The sequence below is a fragment of the Parambassis ranga genome, chromosome 19, assembly GCF_900634625.1.
Source record: "Parambassis ranga chromosome 19, fParRan2.1, whole genome shotgun sequence".
Lineage (NCBI taxonomy): Eukaryota > Metazoa > Chordata > Actinopteri > Ambassidae > Parambassis > Parambassis ranga.
In genome coordinates, this window is record NC_041039.1 from 4,437,668 (window position 1) to 4,450,327 (window position 12,660).

Consider the following 12,660-nt stretch of genomic DNA (forward strand, 5'->3'; position numbering starts at 1 on the left):
GAGTGAGTTGTAAAAAAATTCACCCTCCCTACAATTGACACTAGCAGAGAACCTATCATCTGAGACCAGAGTGGTTTTTTGTACCAGGCTGTAAACATGTTTTTTTCTGCTGTGAAGTCGGCCATTTTAACATGGGAGTCTATGGGAAATTACTCGCTTTTGCAGCCAACCCCCAGCTGTTGCGGCGTGAATTACAAGTTTTGACACTTCCGCATGGGCTTCAACTTTGAGCCCCGAAGGTTGCCGCTTGCTCTAAACAGAGGAGGAGGGCTGAGGCATCAGCTCTCACCTGTTTACAACTCTGTCCTTTCATCCCTTTCTAGCAGACTTCACTCCATCAACTAGTCCTGCACATGGCCCAGACACAAGTTTCTGGTCGTTAACTGACAATTAACCAACTATAGGGATCTTAGTCATGTGAGCTCCTGCAAGATCCACCCACAGAACACATAAAACTCAGATTCCCAACCACAATAGTAGCAGGACTGAAGAAGCCACTTGGGGGAGTGGCGAAACATCTTCAAAAAACAATCCTTGAGTCCAGTTGCCTCGATTTAAACTCTTGGAAATGTAGTTATATGTTTGCTCTTTACCTTATGAGATTGTTGGATTAAGTTTGTAAAAATGACTTGCAAATTAATAATAAGGTTAGGTTTATGTGAGCCACGTGACCCGGAAGCGGTGAGCGGAAGATGACGGGAGAGAAGAGAAGAGACGGACTACAGAGAGACGGAGGACTTTATGCTCATCAAAAGAAAACTTCATCTACCTCTGGTTATATGTGGCGCACACAGTAAAGAGAAAGTCTTTGTCCATTCTGTGTTAATGTTGATATAGTAACTGAACCGTTTTTTTTTAGTTTTCACGGTGTTCCAAATCTTCAGGGATTGAAGTTGATTGATTGTGAACCAGTATGGAGCGTAGACCTTTTTGAATCCAGGGCAAATACACCAATTTATTGGTTTCTTACACTGTTAATATATTGGACTAAGCTAGCTAAGTTGTCGAATTGAAGTTATTCGCCGATTTCGGATTGTAGCGCTTTTGCTACATTAGGCTTATTAGCTAATGGCTAATGTGTAATACCGTTTTTAGCTGCAATATGATCGAAATCCAGGCTGCTGTGCATATATGTCACATGTTTTGAAGTATATAAGTATATACCTGTACTTATCTTTAAATGCTTAAAGTGAGTGTAATTATCTTTATATGATTTTAAATTTGAGATTTAGCTGATTTAGTTCATTACCAATCAACACATTCCTGTTAGACACTTACGTTGTTCAGTGTTTGCCCTTTTATGCGGTAGAAATGGATGAATCAACTTATGGAAAGCAACCAAGTGGATTTTGTACCCAGGTCCCACCAGTTGAAAGTGATGGCAGCCATTTCAGTGACAGTGATGATGGTGATGAAGATTACAAACCTACACCAGGTGATGAAACATGTCCCAAGCTGACCTACAGAAGGCAGAACAGGAAGCAGCTGACCAAGCAAGAGACATCCAGCACTGTGGATGCTCTCTGAAGCACCAGCTGACTTGATGACTACCTGACAGAGAGGAAGAGTTATGAGCAGCTGTGTTGGGATGGGTACATGAGGATGGTGAGGAAGAGGAGAACACATTTAAAAACCTTAAGACATAATCAGCATCATCTTACTCTCTGCTTTCTCTCCCCACCAGAGTCTTCACAGGCAGACCACCAGCACGAGGTATGTGGTCACTCTAGTGAGACAGGAAGATGAGTGGGACCAGCCCCATGTCGTCCTCTATTACAGCATCTTGTCAGACAAAGAGATGGAGAAGGTCGAAGAGCTGGACAAGCTCAGGGTGAGTCCCAGCATCAGCTGTCTTCCGGCGCGGCCTCGCGGTAGCAGCCAGCCAGAGAAGCTCCGCACACCGCGGGTGTATTAAGTTGTTTTTAGTAATTTATTCCTACTCTACACACTCTACTTCGTACTAAATCGAAGTATAAGCGGTCAGGCACTGCAATAATGCGTCTTTTTCGGACTTTCTTCGTGGTCTTCATCGCTTTTGGAGCACTTTTATCATGCCGCGTCTCGGCCGTGACGGAAACACGCCAGGGCTCCATTGTTTACACCAGGGATCAGCTGATGAGTCTCCAGCACAGCGGGATGTATGGCCAGCGACACGAAATCCCCAAAGAACTAAGAAGGAAACAACGTGGAAGCAGAGGGGGCAAAAGAAGACAGCTGAGGAAAAGAAGATACAAGCCGTATCTTCCTTCTATCGTCATGGGTAATGTTAGATCACTGGGTAATAAGATGGAAGAGTTAACATCTCTCACAAAGAGCGAGTGTGTGTTTCGTGAGGCGTCTGTAATGTGCTTTACAGAGACGTGGCTGCACGCAAACATACCGGACTCTACCGTGAGTTTAGCCGGCTTTCAGTTGGTTCGGGCGGACAGGAACTGCACCGAGAGCGGCAGGAAGAAAGGAGGGGGACTGGCGCTCTACGTGAACAACCGGTGGTGCAGCCCGGGACACGTTACGGTAAAGGAGCGTGTGTGCAGCCCGGACATTGAACTGCTAGCGGTGAGTCTACGTCCGTATTATTTGCCCAGAGAGTTCTCTCACGCCATTGTACTCGTTGTTTACATTGCTCCCTCGGCTGAGGCGTCGCGGGCTACTGACGTCATCAGCTCTGTGACCGCGAGGCTTCAGACCCAGCACCCTAATGCCTTCATAGCGATTTCTGGCGATTTTAACCATGTTAATCTGAAATCAACTCTGCCCACTTTCAAGCAGTTTGTGGACTGTAAAACAAGAGAAAACAAAACTCTAGATTTACTGTATGCTAATGTTAAAGAGGCATACAGCTCCATAGCTCTCCCTCCCTTGGGCAGATCAGACCATAGCCTAGTCCACCTCAAACCCCAGTATATACCAGCAGTACAGCGGCAGCCGGTGACCACCAAAACTGTACGGAGGTGGACACCGGAAGCCCTGGAGACCCTGCAGGGATGTTTTGAGGTGACTGACTGGGATGTGTTCTGTGACACCCACGGTGAGGATGTAGACACACTCACAGACTGTATCACAGAATATGTTAATTTTTGCACAGATTCTCTAATCCCCACCAGGTCAATACGCTGCTTTCCAAACAATAAACCATGGGTGACAAAGGACATCAAGGCATCACTCAACAGAAAGAAGACAGCCTTCTTGAGTGGAGACAGAGAGGAGATGAGGAGGGCCCAGGCAGAGGTGAGGGAGAAGATTGGAGAGGGCAAGGAGAGCTACAGGAGGAAGCTGGAGAGCCAACTTGCCCGGAACAACTTGAGGGAGGTATGGAGTGGTATGCGAACCATCACCGGCCACAATAGGATCTCTGACCAGCTGATGGATGGAGATCTGCAGGAGGCCAACCAGCTGAACCTGTTTTTCAACAGGTTTGATAGTCCACTCCCTGACCACCCTCCCCCTCCCTGTGATGCACCATTAACACCTGTCGATAACAACAATGTACCTCCTCCTCCTCCCCCTCCCCCTAACCACACTAACCAGTTTCACCTCCCCATCAATAACATCACCCTGCCCCCCTTACCCCACCTCCCATTAACAACCCCCCACCCTCCCCCTTCAGATCTCTCTCTCTGCTCTTCTGTGTCCACAGTTACCATCACCACAGAAGATGTGAGGAGGGAGTTCAGTCGCCTACGACCGGGAAAAGCTGCAGGACCGGACGGACTCAGCCCCAGAGTACTCAGGGACTGCGCCACACAGCTGTGTGGGGTCTTCCAGCACATCTTCTCCCTGAGTCTGAGCCTGATGACTGTCCCTGCCCTGTGGAAGACAACATGCCTTGTTCCTGTGCCCAAGACCAAACATCCAAGCACACACAGCGACTACAGACCAGTTGCTCTGACTTCACATGTGATGAAGTCTCTGGAGAGGCTGGTCCTGAAACACCTGCGTGCTGTTGTGGAACCATCGCTGGACCCCCTGCAGTTTGCTTACCAGCCCCGTATTGGAGTGGAGGACGCCATCATCTACCTGCTGCACAGAGCACACACCTACTTGGAGGAGGCAGGTAACACTGTTAGAATCATGTTCTTTGATTTTTCCAGTGCGTTTAACACCGTGCAGCCTGCCCTTTTGAATAGGAAGCTCCTGGACATGCAGGTAGAGACCCCACTGGTCACCTGGATCACTAACTATCTTACAGGTCGACCACAATTTGTGAGGCTGAGGAACACCGTCTCGGACACGATAGTGAGCAGCACGGGGGCACCCCAGGGCACGGTACTGTCTCCATTCCTGTTCACACTCTATACATCGGACTTCAGACACTGCTCACAGTCCTGCCACCTGCAGAAGTTCTCGGATGACTCTGCCATTGTGGGCTGTACCAGCAGAGGTCGGGAGGCGGAGTATATGAGTGTGGTGGACAGCTTCGTGGAGTGGTGCGGACAGAACCACCTGCAGCTGAATGTCACAAAGACAAGAGAGCTGGTGGTGGACTTCAGGAAGCACCAGACACTCCCTAACCCGGTCAGCATCAAGGGTACCAACGTGGACATTGTGGACAGCTACAAATACCTGGGTGTCCACATTGACCACAAACTGGACTGGTCCACAAACGCAGAGGCAATATACAGGAAGGGACAGAGTCGCCTGTATCTACTGAGGAGACTCAGGTCCTTTAACGTCTGCCAGACCATGCTGCAGATGTTTTACCACTCGGTGGTCTCCAGCGTCATCTTCTACGCTGTAGTGTGCTGGGGCAGCAGGATGAAGGCGGCCGACACCAACAGACTCAACAAGCTCATTAGGAAGGCTGGCTCGGTGCTGGGAGTGGAGCTGGAGTCTGTGGTGGAGGTGACGGAGAGGAGGATACTGAGGAAACTCCTCAGTATTCGTAACAACACGTCTCACCCCCTGCACGACACACTGCTGTCCTACAGGAGCACATTCAGCGGTAGACTGAGACTACCGAGGAGCAGCACAGAACGCCACAGGAGGTCCTTCCTGCCAGTGGCCATCAGACTGTATAACTCCTCCCCTTTCTGTAGGGAGAAGCGCTAGATAATCATGTCAGGCATCACTGTCATTCTTATATTATGTTTACTTAGCACCTTACATCTCCATATTGTATCCATGTATCATATATTGTGCTCATACCGTGTACTGTACTCTTTTTGGATTATAGTGACACTTATACTCTGTACTTAACTGCATTTAATGTAACTTAATACCTCTGGCACAAGAATTTCCTTCGGGATTAATAAAGTTTTATCTTATCTTATCTTATCTTATCTTATCTTAGCTCAGCTCATGTACTGCTGGAATAGTTATTTATCATTTTTATGAATTCATAAATATTCACTGTGAAGTGAGTCCATCAGGAGTGTTAACCTGCAAAGTAGAATAGTGACAGACGGTCACAGTAAAGTGGCTGTGTAGCAATCACAAGCAACAGGAGGTCCTACCATACTGCAACAACGCTGTCCAGGCAGCTGCTGTCAGCCCAGCAGCCACGAACAGCGTGATCCAGCACAGAGCCGGTCTGTCTGGATCAAATGGGGCAAAGCGTTGACCAGAACTGACCTTGTGTTTGCGATGCAGCAGTCTGGACATTTCTCCAGGATGGACTGGGTTTAGCTTTTGAAGGAGCTGCTGCTTCTTGAGGCCTCCATGATAATGAACAGGCCAAGTGATTGTGGCTGTGCCTGTCTTAAGTTGTCCCGAGTGTCAGGGAGGGATCTTACCCGTCATAGGGGAAGCAGTCTACCATACTCGCCTGCTGATCTAACCCAAACCTGTTGTCAGGAGATTGTGAGACGGAGGACACAAATGCAGACTAGTCGGAAGGCAAATCTCATTGTTTATTACAGGCTAGGTTCGGTACACAGAAGTTCAGTCCGCGAGGCAGAGCTATCCAAAAGGGCAAAGGCAAAAACCAGTGGTCAAAGTCCAAAGCAGTGATCGGTACACAGGAGTTCAGTCCACGAGGCAAAGGTAACACAGAGGGCAAAGGCAAAAAACAGTAGTCAGATCCAAAACAGGTGATACACAGGAAAATCCAAAACTCACTGGGGAAAATCACAAGCGCGAAAAGGCTACTTGGACAGCTGTGTCGCTAGGATTACTCACAAGACGAACTGGCAACAAGGGGAAGGAAACACACAGGCTTTATACACAGGAGGGCGGGAAGACAATTGGACACAGGTGAAGCACATTAGGGTGGAGCAGGTAATCACAGGAGGGGGAAGGGAGCACACATGAGGAAGGGGAAGTAAACAGAACTGAAACACAAGGGGAAGATCAAGTTTCAAAATAAAACAGGAAGTGACTAGTAAAACTAAAACTAATACAAACAGAAAATGAACTACAAAATAAAAGGCCTGGCTGAAACCATGGCACCTGTTTCCATATTATATTTTACAGACAGCTGTGTCTCATGTTCCTGCACGTCATACAGAAACACAACAACACAGCATCACAGTGATTCATGCAGAGTTTATCCTGATGGGACTGCCATTTGTGCATCTTCACCTCGCTCAACCGACCACATTCGTATTATTACTTGATCAGAAGATGTTAATCTCATCCACTTACTTTTGTTCCCTGTCAAGTCAAGTCATTAAAGTAATTTCATATTTTAGTATGTTTTGTGTAAGATAATTTGTGCATCAATCTTTAACTGTGGTTCTGCAGTGCCCTTAATTCATGCATGTTTGTGCATCTCTTAGATCTAGCTTTGTGTTGTATATGTTGTCTGATTTCGCACAGACATAGCTGAAACTCAGACTGGGATTAAATATTTATTCTTATGTCAATGCTGTGGCATGGTAAAATTTGTTCAGCCACAGTGCCAGAAAAAGTCAAAAACTAAGAACAAGGTTTTACATATTACACAGATTACTGACACTATATTACAGTATATTGTATCTTTATACCGCACAGAAGAGAATAATTCACCTGTATTTAATCCTTTACAGAACTGCTTTTCTATGAAATAAAGTCATTCAAAACAGTCATTTGTTCAGGTCGTATCTTTTCAGGGTCAAGCTTTTGGTTTGGCTGCACATGACCCCTACACCAGATCAGTGCCAAAAGTAGGAATCTGAAAGAAATAGGACTGTTGCCTCACAGCAAGAAGGTTCCTGGTTCGATTCTAACTGGACTTTCTGTGTGGAGTGTGCACGTTCTCCCCAGGCCTGCATGGCTTTTCTCCGGTTGCTCCGGCTTCCGAGACGTGCTTGTGAGGTTAACTGGTCACTCTAAATTGCCTGTCAGTGTGAGTGTGAATAATTGTTGGTCTCTATTTTGCCCTGTGATGCACTGGTGACCTGTCCAGGGTGTACCCTGCCTCTCACCCATAGTTAGGTGGGATAGGCTCCAGCCCCTCCGTGACCCTGCACTGCAGGACAAAGCAGGTTCAGATAATGGATAGATGGAGCCAGCCCCTAGAGGCTGCAGGGTGAACTGCAATTTATAACACTTCCGTCTTGGAGGTGGAGACTTAAATGATGATCAATTTTGCATGTGGCTGGGATGATTATGAGGAAGAAGCAGCCTTTAAAGCTCTTTAGGCTACTCTGGTTTTACAGCATCACTCTGTGCCATGTACTTCTCCTGCTTGGTATAGCAGTAGATTGACACTGCAGGTCATGTTTACACTACACATTTAAAATGTGGCTACACTTTTGTGCCCAAACAGATTTATTTTGCCTTTGAGTCAAATTACACAATTAGTGTAATTATAACACTTTATAATGAAAGTGGCTGGAAAAAGTAAACACAAAGACATAAGAACAATGTAAATGAAAAATGCCTTTAATACCTTGACAGGCTTTAGGTTATCCAGCTAAAACCTTCAGATGGTCTGCAGCCAGCTATAAAAATGTGTAGCATAAATGATACAAAGTAACACATCAAGTTTCTTTGGGATGTTTTTTGTCTTGATTCCGCATTCAAGGAAGATCGCAGGTCTGCAGTTGCTTTTGTCTTGAACATGGACTTTGATAAAAAAAATGGCTGATTTGATTTGAAAAAACAAAACTATAGGAAATGTAGGTTTAAAACTTAAGCTCGTTCAGCAAAATCAATCAGAATCCGAACAAATATGTAGGTTTTCATAACAAAAACTGCTTCAAGTATGAAACTTATTGCCTGCAGGTGACTGTATCTGGTAGCTCACTCATGTTTCAGGTATTTCAAACCCAAACCCGCCTTGGTCACACCCTGATCCGACTCCTCCGTCTGTGACATCCCCTTCTCACTGGCAGCTGCCTTTCTCTTACTGGATTACAGGGACATGAGGACTGCTATGTATAAACCACTCATCTCACACACACACAAATGCACATGCATACTAGAAATTGAGGTTCTTTGGGACCTCCCAGGGAAACTCCTTCCTGCCAAAGTGTCCGTAGCAGGCTGTCTTCTGGTAGATTGGTCTCTTAAGGTCTAGGTCTCTGCAGCACAATGAGGCATTGAAGTTTCAGGACAGTGTAACCTTTATATATTTAAACATTTACCCGATGGGCCCGCCGAAGGGCCGAAAACGTTCAGGCACTATTACTTCAAATTCTGATCAAATTCTGCCACGGTTGCGGCCATGTTTGTAGTCCAATGAAAGAGGACAAGCTACTGAATCGAATGGTGCAAAAAAATCTAATGGACTACAATACCCAGCTGACGTAAAATCCCTGTGTAAAGACTAGACGCAACAACACTAACGCTAGCTAACTACGCGTATGTGTTTGTGGAGGTTGTAGTTGCTTTAGTGTGCTTCAGTGACTTTCGGTGAATTTCAGTGAGTTTCAGTAAGTGTCAGAGGGTTTTTTTAGGTTGTTAGCTAGCGTATCTCTTCATGATACCGTGACGAGAGGGGCATGGAGCAGAATTTCAACGGCAGGAATTTCCGGATTCGTTCGACCCCGTTGCCAGCAACGTTGAACGTTGGAAAAGATAGACCCAGTTTGAGTAAGTTGAGTAAGTTTTGTACATTTATTTTGAAGTGTAAACTGTTTGTTGCTAATATCCGTGTTGATCGATAAAATGATTTATTATATATATACGTGTACACAATATAGTAGACAGCAGGGTGGTAGTTGGGGTGAGAGAGGAGGATGCAGAGGATAGTGGTGATGATTGACTGTGGCAACCCCTAAGGGAACAGCTGAACAGAGGTGAAGAAGGATGATTCAATCCTATTCAATACTGTCTTTACATATTATTTACATAATATGTGTATTTCAATATGTATGCAATTACAGATAATATTAATTGTTATTATTTTCACAGCCAAGAGGGAAGAGAAGAGGAAAGTGAGGTTCCAGGCCCATCTGGGCTCAACACTGAGGCATCACCTCTCCTTGTTGTTATTTTTATTTTCTTTACCTAATATTTGGTTGGACTTTCATTAATGTACATTAGTTATTAGTTATTATAATAAAAACTACTCTATTTGGAGACAAAATCATACATTTTGATGTTTTTTTCTATTGATTTTACACTGTGCATAATGGTAGAAGTTGATGAAGTGCAAGGTAAATTCATACCCAAAAGCTCCAGTAGATGGCAATAGACTAGTGAAATGGATATAAATTGTATTTTCCAGCCAGTTTCCACTGGAAATGAGTAAGCTAACAAATTGTGCCAAACTGAGTGTCCGCCTGGTGATATCCTTACTAAAACCTTTGTGAAGGCTTTGCTCTTTGTTCAAATTCTATCAAATTTGGTATATTTGTAGCCAAGGAATAGCTGAATGTGATCAATGGCATCTGTGACATAGAATCATTGTTAGCATAATGTTTTCCTCTCTCAAATAGGAAAAAAACTCAGGCGAGGATAAAATTGTTACATGTCTCCTGTAGTTTTTTCTAATTTACTCAGGCATACTAATAGACACAATATTTTAAACACTGGAAATGCATTCTCTGAGGTCCCTAGATGTCCCTAGACACCAAGAACATGCATATGCACATTATTATTGTGGTGCATTTCCTCATTTTCTTCGGGAATGTCTTTTTAGGTGATTTTTTTCTTTTAATATGGCCAGGGTTTAAAGGGTTAATAATAGTAATCCTGACCTGACAATGACTCCGGGTCTAAGATCAAAGTTTTTGTTGATGATCTGCAGCAGCTCCTTTTCAGTCAAGTGAGAGGAGCCATAAGTGAACAGAGAGATGGACAGAGGGTGGGACACTCCAATCGCGTATGCCACCTATAAAAACACACACAAGATGTTCCTAAAGACGAAGTTCAGGCTCAATTATACGTTAAAACACCAAAGAATACGTTACGAAAACAAACTAGACCGTTAGGTCACCTGCACCAGCACCCTCCTGCACAGTTTGGCCTTCACCAGAGACTTTGCCACCCAGCGGGCAGCGTAGGCAGCTGAACGGTCCACCTTGGTGTAGTCTTTTCCAGAGAAAGCTCCTCCACCGTGGGCCCCCCAGCCTCCATACGTGTCAACGATGATCTTCCTACCTGTTACTCCTGCGTCACCCTGTCAGAACATAATAAAGATCAGACAAACCATCAGATCATACACTAGCTTAGCTCAATTCTGGTCCTTTACCTGCGGTCCACCAATCACAAACCGCCCACTGGGCTGCAGGTGGTAGACGGTGTTCTCATCCAGGTACCTCGAAGGCACCACAGCCTTGATGACCTTCTCCTTAAGTATCCTTTTCTGCTCCTCCAGACTCACATACTCATCATGCTGCACAGAGATCACCACAGTGTGCACTCTCTTTGGGATCACAGCACCGTTTTCCTGGGCGTAGTGAACTGTCACCTGGATGAAAGGCAACATTTACAGTTTAAGTCACTTGTCCTGAGAGATCCTAGCTCATTCTTCTTTGGTGAAACTCTCATGCTCCTTTAAATGTGATGGTCTCCTGGCATGGACCCTGGTCTTTAGTCCATTTCACAGGTTTTCAGTCAGATTTAAGTCTTAAGAGCTTTGTGTCAGTCAGTAACATTTACATTTACTTTACTCTCCTAGAGGTAGTTTTTCATTCCTTTAAACAGGCTGCTTTGGCCGCGTCATTGATGTTTCTCTTGGTGTCCATGTCACAGATAATGGTCCTGGTAGAGTCTACTTTTTGGGGGACACCCTGCTCTGCTTGTGTGGAAGCCAGTTTGTTTGACACATAATCAACCAGTGTCTGGCGTTCCTTCAAACAGGCTGCTTTGGCGGCATCATTGATGTTCCTCTTGGTGTCCATGTCACAGATAATGGTCCTGGTAGAGTCTACTTTTTGGGGGACACCCTGCTCTGCTTGTGTGGAAGCCAGTTTGTTTGACACATAATCAACCAGTGTCTGGCGTTCCTTCAAATAGGCTGCTTTGGCCGCGTCATTGATGTTTCTCTTGGTGTCCATGTCACAGATAATGGTCCTGGAAGAGTCTACCTTTTGTGGGACACCCTGCTTTGCTTGTGTGGAAGCCAGTTTGTTTGACACATAATCAACCAGTGTCTGGCGTTCCTTCAAACAGGCTGCTTTGGCCGCGTCATTGATGTTCCTCTTGGTGTCCATGTCATAGATAATGGTCCTGGTAGAGTCTACTTTTTGGGGGACACCCTGCTCTGCTTGTGTGGAAGCCAGTTTGTTTGACACATAATCAACCAGTGTCTGGCGTTCCTTCAAATAGGCTGCTTTGGCCGCGTCATTGATGTTTCTCTTGGTGTCCATGTCATAGATAATGGTCCTGGTAGAGTCTACTTTTTGGGGGACACCCTGCTCTGCTTGTGTGGAAGCCAGTTTGTTTGACACATAATCAACCAGTGTCTGGCGTTCCTTCAAACAGGCTGCTTTGGCGGCATCATTGATGTTCCTCTTGGTGTCCATGTCACAGATAATGGTCCTGGTAGAGTCTACTTTTTGGGGGACACCCTGCTCTGCTTGTGTGGAAGCCAGTTTGTTTGACACATAATCAACCAGTGTCTGGCGTTCCTTCAAATAGGCTGCTTTGGCCGCGTCATTGATGTTCCTCTTGGTATCCATGTCACAGATGATGGTCCTGGTAGATTTTTCCTGCTCGATGTTTCTTTTTCTTTTCAGTGCATTTGCAGTGCAGTGTGCTATGTTTTGTGTTTGGGTTTGATTTAGATACATTTTATATATATGGCACATCTGCTGTTCGAAGTGGCAGTTATAAACTTGGCTATGACATCATACACGGCATGTGATGTCATATCTGTATGATGTCATATACACATGGCTTTGATGTGTCACACACAATGATGCATATTCTACACGTACCCTCAATTGTGTTGAAAGCACTTTTCTGCCATCTATTGGTTATAGTACAGCTGGCGGCCAAAAAACGGAAGTGAATTCTCTGCCGCTCGGATGCAATTTATTAAGTTGTGATAAAAATACATACCAATTGTAGCTGATGCGAGTGTTTTGTTTGTGTCTCCATGACAACGTCACACAGTGCCACAGTGTTGTTGTTTTTATGTTATATAGTTGGTTAATGGTCAGTTAACAACCAGAAACTGTGTCTGGGCCATGTGCAGGACTAGATGACGGCCCATCGTTCGAGTTTGAATGGGAGTGAAGTCTGCTAGGAAGAGATGAAGGGACAGAGTTGTGAACAGGTGAGAGCTGATGCCTCACTAGTTGTCTAGTTGATGGCCCATCGTTAAAGTTTGAGTAACATTATTATCCT

At 45.2% G+C, this 12,660-nt stretch overlaps 1 protein-coding gene and 1 long non-coding RNA gene across 2 annotated transcripts; one reads left to right on the plus strand and one right to left on the minus strand.

Annotated features, from left to right (window-relative positions):
- Positions 1 to 1,315: 1,315 nt before the first annotated feature.
- On the plus strand, positions 1,316 to 6,534 carry LOC114452462 (uncharacterized). Its single transcript, XR_003672267.1, has 3 exons — positions 1,316 to 1,605; positions 1,685 to 1,831; positions 6,412 to 6,534. It is a non-coding gene; the product is annotated as an uncharacterized LOC114452462 (long non-coding RNA).
- A 1,800-nt stretch (positions 6,535 to 8,334) lies between these two features.
- On the minus strand, positions 8,335 to 11,990 carry LOC114451583 (S-adenosylmethionine synthase-like). Its single transcript, XM_028430323.1, has 5 exons — positions 11,085 to 11,990; positions 10,559 to 10,777; positions 10,304 to 10,486; positions 10,065 to 10,198; positions 8,335 to 8,444 (listed from the first exon to the last, which is right to left on the minus strand). Exons 1-5 carry the CDS (start codon positions 11,988 to 11,990, stop codon positions 8,342 to 8,344), a joined length of 1,545 nt encoding a protein of 514 aa, XP_028286124.1. The 3' UTR covers positions 8,335 to 8,341.
- Between the last annotated feature and the right edge of the window lie 670 nt (positions 11,991 to 12,660).

Excerpts from the sequence above, each read along its gene's own strand:
- LOC114451583 (XM_028430323.1), bottom strand. The coding sequence starts at position 11,990 with ATGGATACCAAGAGGAACATCAATGACGCGGCCAAAGCAGCCTATTTG. Across the intron at positions 10,199-10,303 it reads GCAGGAGGGTGCTGGTGCAG|GTGGCATACGCGATTGGAGT; the intron begins GTGACCTAACGG and ends GTGTTTTTATAG. Across the intron at positions 8,445-10,064 it reads AGACCCGGAGTCATTGTCAG|AGACCTAGACCTTAAGAGAC; the intron begins GTCAGGATTACT and ends ATTGTGCTGCAG.